Source organism: Mycetomoellerius zeteki, unplaced genomic scaffold, assembly GCF_001594055.1.
Source record: "Mycetomoellerius zeteki isolate Tzet28-1 unplaced genomic scaffold, Tzet1.0 scaffold188, whole genome shotgun sequence".
NCBI lineage: Eukaryota > Metazoa > Arthropoda > Insecta > Hymenoptera > Formicidae > Mycetomoellerius > Mycetomoellerius zeteki.
The window spans coordinates 1,155,887-1,169,756 of NW_017256836.1; the positions used below are offsets into that span (position 1 = coordinate 1,155,887).

General features: G+C 31.7%; 2 protein-coding genes across 3 annotated transcripts; one reads left to right on the forward strand and one right to left on the reverse strand.

Annotated features, from left to right (window-relative positions):
- Window positions 1-433: 433 nt before the first annotated feature.
- Window positions 434-4,076, reverse strand: LOC108721900 (methyl farnesoate epoxidase). 2 transcript variants are annotated; one of them, XM_018446698.1, is made up of 8 exons: window positions 3,998-4,076; window positions 2,558-2,855; window positions 2,085-2,273; window positions 1,831-2,011; window positions 1,620-1,737; window positions 1,083-1,260; window positions 726-985; window positions 434-662 (listed from the first exon to the last, which is right to left on the reverse strand). In XM_018446698.1, the coding sequence occupies exons 1-8, from the start codon at window positions 4,074-4,076 to the stop codon at window positions 481-483; spliced, it is 1,485 nt and encodes a 494-aa protein (XP_018302200.1). In that variant the 3' UTR covers window positions 434-480. The 2 variants fall into 2 exon arrangements, with proteins under 2 accessions (XP_018302200.1, XP_018302199.1); XM_018446697.1 differs by having other exon boundaries at window positions 1,083-1,263.
- A 3,065-nt stretch (window positions 4,077-7,141) lies between these two features.
- Window positions 7,142-13,690, forward strand: LOC108721951 (uncharacterized). The gene is made up of 5 exons (XM_018446799.1): window positions 7,142-7,384; window positions 7,463-7,569; window positions 8,404-8,463; window positions 9,732-9,883; window positions 10,203-13,690. The coding sequence occupies exons 2-5, from the start codon at window positions 7,528-7,530 to the stop codon at window positions 13,522-13,524; spliced, it is 3,576 nt and encodes a 1,191-aa protein (XP_018302301.1). The 5' UTR covers window positions 7,142-7,384; window positions 7,463-7,527; the 3' UTR covers window positions 13,525-13,690.
- The last annotated feature ends 180 nt before the right edge of the window (window positions 13,691-13,870 follow it).

Genomic DNA, 13,870 nt, shown 5'->3' on the forward strand with positions numbered 1-13,870 from the left:
TTTGGATTCTGTTGTCTTCCATCATTCATAACGTTCGATATGAAGCGAAAGAAAACAATTATGTGATTGGTTCGACATTTTGAATTATGCTAAATGTACAAGTGGCCAACGACGAAAATGAATAATAACGTTTCTTTGAATATTATATCGGACGTAGTAAAAAGACTTCTTGTAAGCATTTCTCATGTGAATAGAAAAACATGTTACTTGTATATTAATTGTAAATAGAGTCTTCTAACATTACTTGAGATAGAAACTTGTATTTAAAAATAAAATAAAGATAATCGCTATTGTAAAAAAGAATAATGATTAATCATCGCAATCCTTCTGAAAAATAGCATGAAACTATTTTATTATTTCTACTGAACTATTATAAAATGATATAAATTACAATTATTTCTTTGCTATATAAAATATCATGTTGTATAGATTTTATTGCGATCATACATTGCGTACGGGCGCATTATTATAATTAAGCAGTTATTTTCTTTTGATAACAACAACACTTAGGTGAGGTGGAGCGATTGTAAAACCGTCGACACCTTCTAAAATAGGATCGGGGTGTCCTGAAGGTAACACGAACTGAAATTTCTGTAATAGACACGCAGTGAACAGGAATATGTTGTTTCTCGCCAAGATCTCGCCCAAGCACTTTCTATGACCTATAAATCGTAAATGTTATAATTTTCAGTATTGCCAAATGAAATATTTGTATTTTTCTTTACCTAAGCCGAACGGTATTAACCAGGGATCCTCGACATACTCTCCTTTGTCATTAATAAATCTTTCAGGCCGAAACTCCTTTGGATCGCCCCAATGCTGCTCGTCCATATGTACGCTTCGCAAATTAGCCAGCAAAGTATAATTCTTTTTTATCTCATAGCCCAGTAGAGTGGAGTCAGTCATAGCCCGATGAGGAATTGAAGTAGGACCGACGTTCGCCAGTCTCGTTACTTCCGCTATTGTTGCATTCAAGTACGGCAATCTGAAAATTTTTAGTAGTGTATCTACGCAACAGATTTGTCTGCGAATGAAATAATTTTAATATTAATATAATATGCCAAGCAATGTTTTATTCGTACCGATTTTTGTATACTATACGAGGTAGAATTTCCATTCCGAGCACTCTATCGATTTCTTCATGTACTTTTCTTTGCACATCCTGGTTCACCACAAGATACGAAATTATGAAACCAATTGTGTTTTTTGTCGTTTCCACTCCAGCGGTAAAAAGATCTTTTACAATGCTAATTAATTGTTCTTCTGGAAACAACAATATATAATTTGTGTTATCTATGTATTATACGTTAAAAAATATTTATGCAATTTTTTTATTTTTATCATGAGAAAACTACACAATATAATATACAGATTTATTGCAGTATTATTAAAATAAAATACTAAAAAATAATGTTTTCCTGTTTTTTTCGTTTAATACTATTCTGTTTTTATAAATTATGATGTACGGAAATCTAATAATCTCTATATTAAAAATCTTATAACGATTGATGGAAAATGTAATGTATATTTCAATATATACACTTCCATTATACGTAAAAAAAATTTCTCGTTTATATAATTATGTACATTAAGACACAATGTACATAAAAAATGTGTACCATCAAAAGACGATATAGTAGAGCTTGATTGCTTGGTGTCCATTTCCGCTAGGTAAACATCGATAAAATCTCTGAACTCGCCATGTGTTCTAGTTTGTTTGTGCTTCATTATTTCGGTCTGAAAGACGATATTTTATTCTGTTTATAAGGATATCTTATACTTATATCTAAAAATATATAGAAATTATATTACAGAGGAATATTGCATTACCTTGATGAATTGCCACATTCGTGTCAATCTTTGATTTAGTACGGTAAATCCGGTTAATCCTGGAATAATATATCTTAAAAATGGTAAGTGAGTTAATATGCCGCCGGTGACGTTGGTATTTCTTACAATCTCGTTTACTACTGATAAAATCTCTGTTAATTTCGGATTATCCAAGTCAAATCTACAACAATATGTCTTGTGTTATTTTTAATTACATAGTTTTGAATATAATTTACAATAACTTTACAGCGTACTTTGTTCCAGCGACTAATGTCCATAAACTATTAAGAACAGCTATGGAGGTAATATTGTACAAATTGGTGATGGGTCCCAATTTAGCCAGCGATTCTATCGTACTTGTTAAGGAAACCGCATCGTTTAATATTATATCCTCCATCGTAACATTTCCGAATCCAAATTCTTTCAATGTTCTCAGAACAAATCTGAATAATTTGTAATAAGACATAATTTGAAGAAAATAATATAACAATAATAATATTTTAAAAATTTATTTAATCTCTTAAAAAATTTCGTTGAAAATCATGAAATTGTTAAACAAAAGTTATTGATATAATTCATACAGAAATGTAATATTTATTGAAAAAAATTATTCAATATAATGTTTTATCGTTAATTTATATTTGTATCACACAAAGGCATATTTTATGCATTAGATTAAATCAAACGATTTTTGAAAAGCTTTAAATAGTAATCGTATATGAAGTACCTTCTTTGATCTCGCCAGATATCGCCATCGGTGAATAATACACCCCTCCGTTCACCTCCCGTCCGAAGTTTATGTATAAATCCATTAGGTCTGCCGTCAAACTGAGATCGACTCATCATTTCAATTACCGCATCCTTACCGGAAACAATGATCAGCGGTTCGGCTATGCCGAGTTTTAAACCGACGATAGGTCCGTAGATGTCGGCTAACCGACACCAGGCATGAGAATAAAACTTCGTCTCGTCGACCAGACGTTTTACGTCGAGTATGTTTCCCACGATCGGCAGACCACGGGGTCCTCGAATAGAATATCTTATATATATTCATAAATTGCGAGACAATATAGAATATTGAGTTGCAAAGCAAAAATGTTCATAAAAAATAGAAGTTTCAAAAAAATGTTTGTTTGAAATAAAAGCATAAAATAAAAGTATTTTTTGTATTATATTTCTTGAAGAATATATAAATATCAATAATTCATTTATTTTCATAAAAAAAGAAAATAAAACTTCGTTTTATTCATACAATTAATTATTATTTTTATAAAAGGTGACGCATATGTAAAAAATTATTAAGAGTTATAAACATAGCAATAAAAATAACACAAGTATTTTTAGAATTACCATATAGGGGAAAGTTGCCGAATGCGTACCACTTAACCTATTTTTTATTATATTTTCCATTTGGCACTGTTTTATATGCAAATGAACATTAGAAATTGTAGCTTGAGGTTTTGGACGCTTATTATTACATGTTTAACTTTCCACCAATAACAAATTAATTTGTTATAAATCTTTTTGTAACATGCTGCAAAAGGTACGATTTAGGCAACCGGTCGCCTAAATCGTACCTATAGGTATTTTTTATCATATTTCCTTTGAAAGTATTGAATTTATGAATGAAAACAATTAAAAATATAAGAGATTAATAAAAGAAATCATTAACTAATACCTAATAATTAATTAATACCTAATTTTAATAATTTATTGAAGAAAATCAAATATTTTATAATTATTATAAATAACAATAATAAAAAAACAAATGACACAAAAATAAATTTGCTTATATTTATTTTTGCATTTGATATTTATATTGATATCAATTATTAGTTTTATTATTGTCAGTTATCAGCCTTATCTTTTGATGGTACGATTTAGAAAAAGTTGATTAAAAATTAATATCAGATGTATCTGATTTTTTAAAACGCTGCTAACATCCATAAAACAAGATGTAAGAGCTATTATATTTTTGTCTATATTACTCATTTCTCATATATTTTATATTATTGTTACTAAATATTGCCTATATTAACTAATAATATAAAATATTGATAAGGTACAATTTAGGCGACCAGTACGCATTCGGCAACTCTCCCCTAAATATAATTTTTAAATAAATCTGATTTTTTATTGAATATGATTGAGATAAAATATAGTTTACCTGGAGGAAATGTTGATGGGCGACGCCAATCGCACAAAATTTTTATGAGTATTACCACACAAACAATTATAAACCACATTATTTATTTGTTAATGTTAATGGCAATAGAAGTATAGAAATAATGTAAAAATACGTAAGAAATTTACTTTACTATGGAATCTTTTTATTATTTAAAGAAATTTTTTATATCTTCTTGAAACAAATTGAAGTTACCACAAATTAGTAAATCTCACATGTAATAAATGTAGTAATTAACTATACGATATTTTATTTTGAATTTTTTATATATAAATTACTAATTCACCATATCTCTTATAAAAGTGTCATTCGCAGTAAGCGATACTAATCGAAACTGCACTATTCCTGTGGAAATACTATTATATGAGAGAAATATTCCTTTCACTGGGATATTAGGCAAGAGAATTTTGGCTCAAGGTTCCAATTATGTACGAATATATCTGTACAAGTTACCTGTAGACATGCACGCGACAGTCTAGCTCCTGTTTTCTGGACCTTACGTAAAGTTTCGTTTTACTGCAAAATGCTTTTGCGACAGCTATGATATAATATATTGAAACGTTATTCCAATAGTTGTGTAACATCCTTAGAATGCATCCATGTTTCATTAGCTAATGTCTTTATCCAGTTTCAACAAAATGGAAATAATTAGAATTTGTTATAAGCGATAAAAAATTTATATTATGATTGATTTGTGTTTATTATACATGTAATTCAAAGAGAGAAAGAAGAGAAGAGAATATATTAATTTTTATGTGTTAATTATTCTGCGGTGATAGGAAGGCGATTATAGATATGACCAAATGATTTAAGACGTTCTATAGAAACAGCTACAAAGGAGTTTCTTAGAGGGGAACAAGAATATAGCGAAAAACACTGCTGTGTCATTGCTAATATCGATGATTATAGCGGTGCGAGGTAATCACAGAAGTTATAAGCGGCATATGTGGGAATCGTAAATTCTCAATTCTAATCAATCTCGTACACACCAAAGCACACGCTATCCCCGTTTTCCATTTCGGCATTTGTGATCCGACTAACACCTTGCGCAATAGTTTTACGATTTCGCGCATGCACGCAATCTTACACACTTTTTCCTTTTCTATTTCCCGAGCCCATGTTGACAACCGTCTTGCTCTGACCTTTTCCGCCTAGCATGCAACGTCAAATCAAAACGAAAACGATCGAGCAGGGCGCTCGGCGAATAACGATCGCCGCAAACCACTTAAAATCATCGAGTTAATCTGATCGCGATTATTCGGTTAAATTATCGAGTCGTTCATATTACGCAGGTTGTTGACACTGTTATAATTATTGTTAATAAATTATATTTTTATATGACAATGTGACGTTGACTGGCATTTATAAAGTGGAAGTAATTAGATATAAAATACAAATATAAGGATTAAAAAAAATATTCTGATCATTTCTTTTATTCTCATGATTACCACAATGATGCAAAGGAAAGGTTTAAAAACAAAAAAATTTTTAACTTATATACACATATATATATATATGTATCAAAATTAGGAATTAGAATTATTTCTTATGTATTTCTTTATCTCATAAGTATAATAGAATATTTAAATATAGGTTTAAAAACATTTTTCAACAATAATATAAATAAATAAAGAAGTTAAAAAAGATTTTAATCCACTTTACCTAGTTCTTCGTGAAGTATACTTAACTTATGGTGCTTCCTCGCAGAAGAACTTCCGCTGTAAGGTGAAATGACATTGTAAAGTCGGAAACTGACATCAGCGATTCTGGGGCTCAGAGATCACAACATTTGCGAGCGATGGTCCGTAAATTATTGCATCTCGGCGTCAGTAGCAATAAAACGATCAACGAGACAAAGGAACATATAAAGCGAGCTTTACTTCTCTCAATGCACAATAGATGAAGCTGCGTAACATACAGGTAACGAGCGATCGCATCGTCGCCAGTTGATGATAGCAATATAAGGAGAGAAAAGAGTAAAAGGGAGAGGATAAACGTTAATTATTATTGCAAAAAGGACAGTTTTATTAATTTTCCTATGTGCTTATTCACCAAGAATATATTTCTATTGTGTTGGACGAGAGTTGCTAATCTACTCCTTATTAGAAATTAGAGAATGCTCTGTATAATGCTCTAAATAAAAAAAAATTGTAAACCTTTTTATCTGTCTAAATGAAATAGTCTATTATGCGATCATAAGAGATTTTGCAAGTATTTCTACATTTTGATTGTAATTAAATTTTAAAACAATATGAGCATAAATAAACTTGACTAATTATAAGAAGATTTTGGTATCTTTATCATAAAAGTAATATATATTTAAGTAAGTTACCAAATGCACACACACACACACACACACAATTATGAGATACAAGAAAACATGAGCCTTTTTTGAGCGTGCATCTACATTACCATAATTCAAGGACATGGAACAACTGCAATTCATTAAATTTTTAAATGCGACGAATGAATTGTTCTTCTTGACATAGAGAATAAAGTTGAACAAAGCGACAGAGCTTTATCGTGCATAACGAACGAAGACATTCAAATTAAATGTTTCACGATCAATTATCAATTGCCTATTAAATTGAAATGAATATAGGCAAATGTAGAATCTCTTAATAAGTCCAAGAAAATCTATGAATTGGTCTTATAAAACTCCAAAAAACTTTTAAACCTAAATTTTAATAATAGTTGAATTTAAATATAAAATACTTTAATATAAAAAATTCAGATATTTGAGTTTAAGGTACTATTGTATAGATAGTACGAGAATGACAAGCTTTATTTTATTGTCCTAATGCTAATGTTTGACAATGTTAATAGGTTGTACAAAGTGTTAGATTAATTCGAACCTCACGAAACAATCGTCACTTAGTCATGTAAGACTTTTCATAAGGTAATTATTTCGACGGTGGCAAACAATTTCATTCGGGACGAGTGATATGTATTTAATCGATTGATCGATCCATTGGAATGATGTAGAAAATACCGACTAAGGAAATTAAGATATGAAACAAGGAGACGAGACGTCGCTGCTGTTGATAACAAGTCCGGAAAATCGAGATGCTGGATAGGGGGAGTTTAAAAAGCGGGGTTGGAAGAATTTGATGACAGGTGGGGGCGGTGACTCGCATTTACCGAAGGTGCTAGGTCTAGCTGAGTTGGCACTCGATAAGAACAGACTTCGATTCAACATCAGACGGGTGCTACTGTCAGCGTGCCATCATCGGGACTTTCGATTACTCGTCGTGGTCAGTACCAATGACAAACAGCGGCTCCTTCTTTTCGGGAAACATGATTTAGTTGTTGGGTGATCGCTTCTTAATTAGAAGTTAAATATTCAACTAGACTTATTGACATTGTCAGGTAGATTAGCATACAAACAGTAAAAAATTAGGAATTTTGTTGATAAAACTAAGAGTTCTGACTTGGTGTTGAATTTAGGTCATATTTACTGCGAAACAAAGAAGAAGATTTGAAAAGGACAAAGAAGTGACACTCTGGCGGCGATGTTGGTTCGCGCGCCTTACATTTTCCTTTTCATTCTTGCGGTAGGTTACTTTCTTGTGCTCTATTTATATATAATCGAGTTATTTAAAAGTAATGTAAATGTAAAATTTAATTTAGAGCAGAATACTGTTTTCACTTCACAATAATATTTAATTGATTTTAAAAAATTAGCAGACTAAACAAAAATTAATAATTTTAGCCCAATATTTTAAAAAATTGCTTAGAATTTCTCTTATATATATATATATATATATATATAAAATGTATTATTGAAGTAAAGAAGAAACAAAATATTATCAGAGCAAAAAATAAAAGTATTTTTAATTAAGAATATTACATTTTATGTTTAACGGATTTTTTTATTTATTTTGTCGAATTAATTAATTGTATTGTAGCGAGTTATATTTCTCTCATTTTAACGTTATGTATATATATAATTATATATACAATATATATTGATGTTAGGACTAAATTCTTTGTTAGTTTCAGTGAAACATTGCCATTCTTTTTTTTCGTGTATATTTTATTCCTTGAGTACTCTCACTTTCGTGCCGACGCACTGTGCAGTCGTTTCACTGGTTAATCTCGCGTGCCGAGATATCGTCGAGCTTGTATGGTTTGATTGAGGATCAATTGTGAAACCGACATTTTCTAAATTAAATTTGATACATGATTGCCGCCAGGCGATATCGAACGTCTTCATAAACTTTCTCATATATCTCTGAAAAACTATTTATTGGCTTGTACAAATATGTATTACTTTTAATTTCAATTTATTTACGCGATTATTAGTATTAAAGGATATTTACTTCAGTAATGTTAATGTGATAATATTTGCCAATATAATATTACGGATATTTATTTGATTAAAACAGGTTTGCTGTTGGTTTAGACATAATGCTGCGGTTCCACTTGCTCCTTATTCATCAAATCAAGTATGTAGATATATAATATATATTTTTATGTTTATATTTATTTAAATTTATATTATAAGTTGCATATAGAATATTTTTATTTAGTGTAAATTTAATATACAGGGTGTCCCGTAATTATTGACAAAGCGTTTTTGTGTAGAGCGGAGTAAACTGAAAAGTTCTTTACCATTTTGTAATTTTCACAAGAATTAACAAGATATTAATTACTAAAAATTACCAATAATGGTAGAATTTTTAATAATTTTTTACTCAAGTATTACAAACTGTACAGAAAAATAACAAGTGAGAAAAGTTGTTTATTTTCTTCTCATAGAAGTCTGAGAATTTTTTCAGAACTTTTTAATACCGCATTTTCTCATGTTGGTAAAAATAGTTGCGAATAAGAAAATTATAGATAAATGCAGTACTAAAAAGTTGATAAAAAATTGTGAAAAAATTCTTAGAGCTCTTTGAAAAAAAAATAAACAATTTTATCTCTTGCTGTTTTTCTGCAAAGTTGATAGTACTTGAGTAAAAAATTATTGAATACCAATATTCGGCGATTTTTAGTAATTAATATCTTGTTAACTATTGCGAAAATTGTAAAACGGCAGAGAACTTTTCGACTCGATTTAGCCCGCTCTATCTACACAAGAGCGCTTTGTCAATAATTGTGGAACAACCTATATAATAAATCTGTTTTGCTTATTTTATGGAAATGTTTTTTTTTAATTTGTCTGTATTGTTGTTACATTTTCGAAATTTTTTTGTATATAGTTTTTATATTTTTATATGTTTTTAAATCTTCATTGGATTATTTGGAATATCTTATGCAATAAAACTTTTGTTAAACCTTTCTTTTCAGAGTAATTTTGAAGAATGTTTTCAAGAACTGTATCTTTATATTTTTATAATTTATTTATGCTTTCCCATTTTTTATAATTTTATAGATAAACGCAGCAGTTTTGAATATTATATCGTTTATCACGTTTATCACATAATTACCACTGTCATAAAACGATGCTTCGGATATGTCTTCATCAATCACATTTCATGCAATTGCATCTTTGATTCGGATTCATTGACTTATTGTTAACGTAAGTGGATTTTTTTAGATAAATTCTAATTATCTCTTATTGTGGGGTATTGATACTAATAATTTTATGCGATAATAAAAATTTGTGATTCTGAATATGAAAATTTGTACATGTTTTTATATTTGAATTATTTTTTTCAAATCTTTTTAATCTTTTCATTAACTTTTCTTTGGCATCTGTTTAAATCTTCAGATGCAGGATGCATCCAAAGAGAAAAAATCAGAGATTGATTTAGATGATTCTTCCTCGGATTCTCGTTCCATAAGAGAGGCGGAAACATTGGATGTTAAATCTAACGAGGATAACGAAAATGATGATAATGACGAAGATGACACAATTCAAAAGTAAAGTACAATCAATAAAACAAGTCTATATAGATTGCGTTCCATTTAACGCTCACAACGCTTATGGAATCATGTTATCCTTGTTGTTTAATGAAATGTTAAATAAGAATAAATGATGTTTGCGAGCATTAAGTGGAACGCAGCCATAGAGTAAAGTATAAAATATATGTAACTTGCAATAATACTAAAAATAATGAAAAAGGAAGATAAGTAGAATTTTGAAAGATTAATTAATTGACACAATTAATCTATTAATTTGAAATATATTGCAATCTTTGCATTATTATTAACTATTTGATCTTCTATTTTTTCTGCACAGCAAGGCAAACAATGTAAATCAGAATGTGAATATGAATATGAATGCGAATATCTTCGGTGGCGAAAATCGTCATCGTGTTAAACACCATCGCCATGATCGCCATAGGCAAAGTACGACGGAAAATATTATGACAGCCACAGGACAGACGACATTGGAAGACATAGCCAACGAAGAAGTTTCAACGAATTGTGCGAGCGGTAAAAAGAAGAATCAGAGGTACTCAAGTAGCTTCTTCGCGAATACAACAGCCCGTTCGATAAACGTGGAAAAGGAGTTTCATGATGTGGTTGGCAACAATTCCAAGGTGAAAAAATCTAGCAGTGTTCACGAGGGCGAGGACATCACTCTGTGCTGGATCGAAACGACAACTATCAAGGAGGATAAGACTATTCGACCGCCGAAGAGATTGGTTATTCGTGAGTACACAATCTCTTTTGAGAACTCAGCAACCATACCGGAAAGATATCTCGAATGTAAAAGGTTCGAGGGTGAATTGACGGCGAACGATCCCGAAGTTGGTAAGACGGCCTTATTCGAAGTCATAGATGAAGACACGATGGTCAGCAGGGTTGTTAATTTTACCTCGGTCAATCATGAGGGTAATATTATCACTTGGGAACATAAAAAAGTGAAATGCGGAGTTGGTCCGGTGGTCAGTAAAAATATTGTAGAATTGAACGACGGCTCAAAGAATCCTAAGAAGAGAGTGGAGATCAAAGTTAGTCCTAAAATGCATCAACTGACGGCAACGACAACTGAAGAGGAGTGTACGGACGGTAGTACACTCACTGAGTCTATGACTGAATATACTACTGGACTGCCCTGTGAAAATGGCGCTTGTGAAGCAACTATGATTTCTCCTAGCATTGTATCAAAAATCGATAAATTCAGCACAACTGAAGAAATAGTCACCAAGTTGCAGAGCGAATCCGAAAGCGAGAGCGTCGAAGATCATTTATCTACAGCTACAAAATTATTAACATTACCTGATGAAATAGTATCTAGAAGAACAACAACGTTTCCTAAAAAAACGACTACATTTCAGGAGAAGATAAACTGCGAAGAGAATCCATCAGATCCAGCGTGTTTAACGCAAAAACCTGATACATCTTCGGAAGAAGTTATTGAAGTATTAACTACGACGGAAACAGCTGTGATAGCCAAAACATCATCGATTAGTGATAAAGAAATAACTTCGAAAGAGGAGATATTTCACCCTTCTATTGAGGAGAGATCAGAGGAGATCACGGAATCTCTATCTACATCGAAAGAAGAGGAAGAAATAATTTCTGAAGTAGTAACTGAAGAGACAACTCCGTTAGAATTCGCGAAAGATATTTTCACAAAGTCTTCGGAAGCATATACGCCTCAATTAACAGAGCGAGCACCTATTGAAACTAATTCAATGGAAACAAAGATTATGACAAGCCCTAGTGCGGAAGGTATGGAAGAATACTCGAAGTCCGAAGAAGACAGAGGTAAAAGTTCTACTATACTGATAAGCGAAGAATTAGGAAAAGTTGACTATATTTCTTCAAGCGAGAGCATAGTGACTTCAAGTGAAATTGGTATTGAGTTAGGTATTACAACCGCGAAATCACCAGAATTGATCGAATTCACGAAAGAACCCAGTAAACCTGATCGGATTTTCGATAAGTTATCTGAATTGCCAATTTCGACAAAAAGTGTAACAGGACCTGTAATTATCGAATCATTATCAACGTCCGAAGAAGTGACCTCTGAGGAAACCAAAGAAGAGGCTGCAATTGGAGAGACGACGATGGGTGGGCTAAAGACTAGTAAGGAAAGAGAATTTATTTCCGCAATTACAACGACGTCGCCAACGAAGGTCAGATCAACGACTTTGCCACCAGTGACAAGCGCCGAGGTAAGTTATTCATGCGAGAACTCCGAGGATTGCCCTAGTTCGGAAATCTGCGACGAGTTCGGAAATTGTGAAAAACTTCTACCAAAATTTGACACGATTCGTCCACCAAAAGTTCCTCCATCCGAGGAAACAAAAATAACTGAGCACACGACTGTCACAAATGTAGCAACGACCATGTTGATCTCTCAAGAAGGTGACAGCAGGTCGACGGCTAAACATATCATAGACACTCGAAGAAGCACGACTACAAGTACGCCGCAACATAAGCTGTCTTTGAAGGTCAAGATCCTCCTGGAGCATATTAATGAGAACAAAGAGAAACACAACTTGGTCGAGGTGGAGAAACACTTATCGCTGAACGAGAATCCAGAAAGTCATCTTGATCCTGATTTACTCGAACAATTGAAATCTTTGAACGATTCCGTCAATATGGAGACCATAAGCGCATTGTTAAATTGTACTAGCTTGGGAAATTTGACAAAAGATTCAAATTTTATCAGCAAAGAACCAGATAATGATGACAGTGGTACTTCAGAATTGGAATTTACGAATACTGATTTTGAGGATTTGAACTCAGAACAGTTTACTTCAAGATCCGATGATGCTAAAATTGATAATTCTGAATATCAAGAACCCGTATCATCTCGAAGACGAAGACGGAGAAGTCTTGATAATGAAATGGAAGGTCTAAATAAATTTGTTCAACAAAATCTTTACGATTCCGCTGATTCTGCGGTTGATGCTTTCAATATTTCACAAACTCAGCATCCTGAGTTAACAAACACAACTTACAGCTTACAACTTTCCACAACGGCAAATCACTCCGAAGAGGAAACAACTATTAACAATTATACAGAAAGTGAAAGAAATGTAATTAAAGAAGAAAATCAAAGTACAATGCCTTCGACAATGGTAACACTCAGCGATGTTGATCTTTCTAACACTTCGGAATCTCGTGATATTAATATAACAAAGGAAGATGTACAGTTCATCACGACAACATATAAACCTGAGGAGGAAACAAATAACACTATGTATATAAAAACAAATACAACTAATGAAACAAATATAACTAATGAAAGAAATGAAAGCACAGTACCTTCGATAAGGAACGACATGAGCAACGAAACAAAAATGGAAGTTGTGCGAGAGACATTACCAGGAATACAGGAAGATGTTGTAGTCGGGTTGCAGCATATGGCATCGCAATTAATGCAAAATAATTCCACCTCAATCAATAACATTAAAGAAGCCGTCAAAACAAATTTGTTGGGTATTTTAGCGAATCCCAGTGATAGCAGAGTTCAATCGAGAAGAAGAAGAGCGGCCACGGAAGAAGTTGGACACTGGTCAAATGAAAGGATCAAGGAGGCGCCAATGGGTGGCAATCTTAGAAGTTTCACTGAATTCACACTGTACAAAGTTCTTTCTTGAGATGTATGGCAAGATTAAGTTTTATTTTGCCATTTTGTAATGTCAAAAGATTTCAATGAAGCTGAAATGAGAAATTACGTTGTATGTATAAGCCTTACTGTACATTATAATTTAATCACATGTGTAAATGTATGTTACAAAAAACTTTACAATACATATTAAATTGTCTTTTAAAATACGGCAGATAACAGATTATTAGTGCTTTTTATTTATATAAATGTATACAAATTTCCAGACAAATATAATACATTTAAAAAAGAAATCAAATTATAAAAGGAATATAATTATTTTGTGAAATAAAAATTTATCCGTACATTAGTATAATTTTCACATATTATTTTTACAA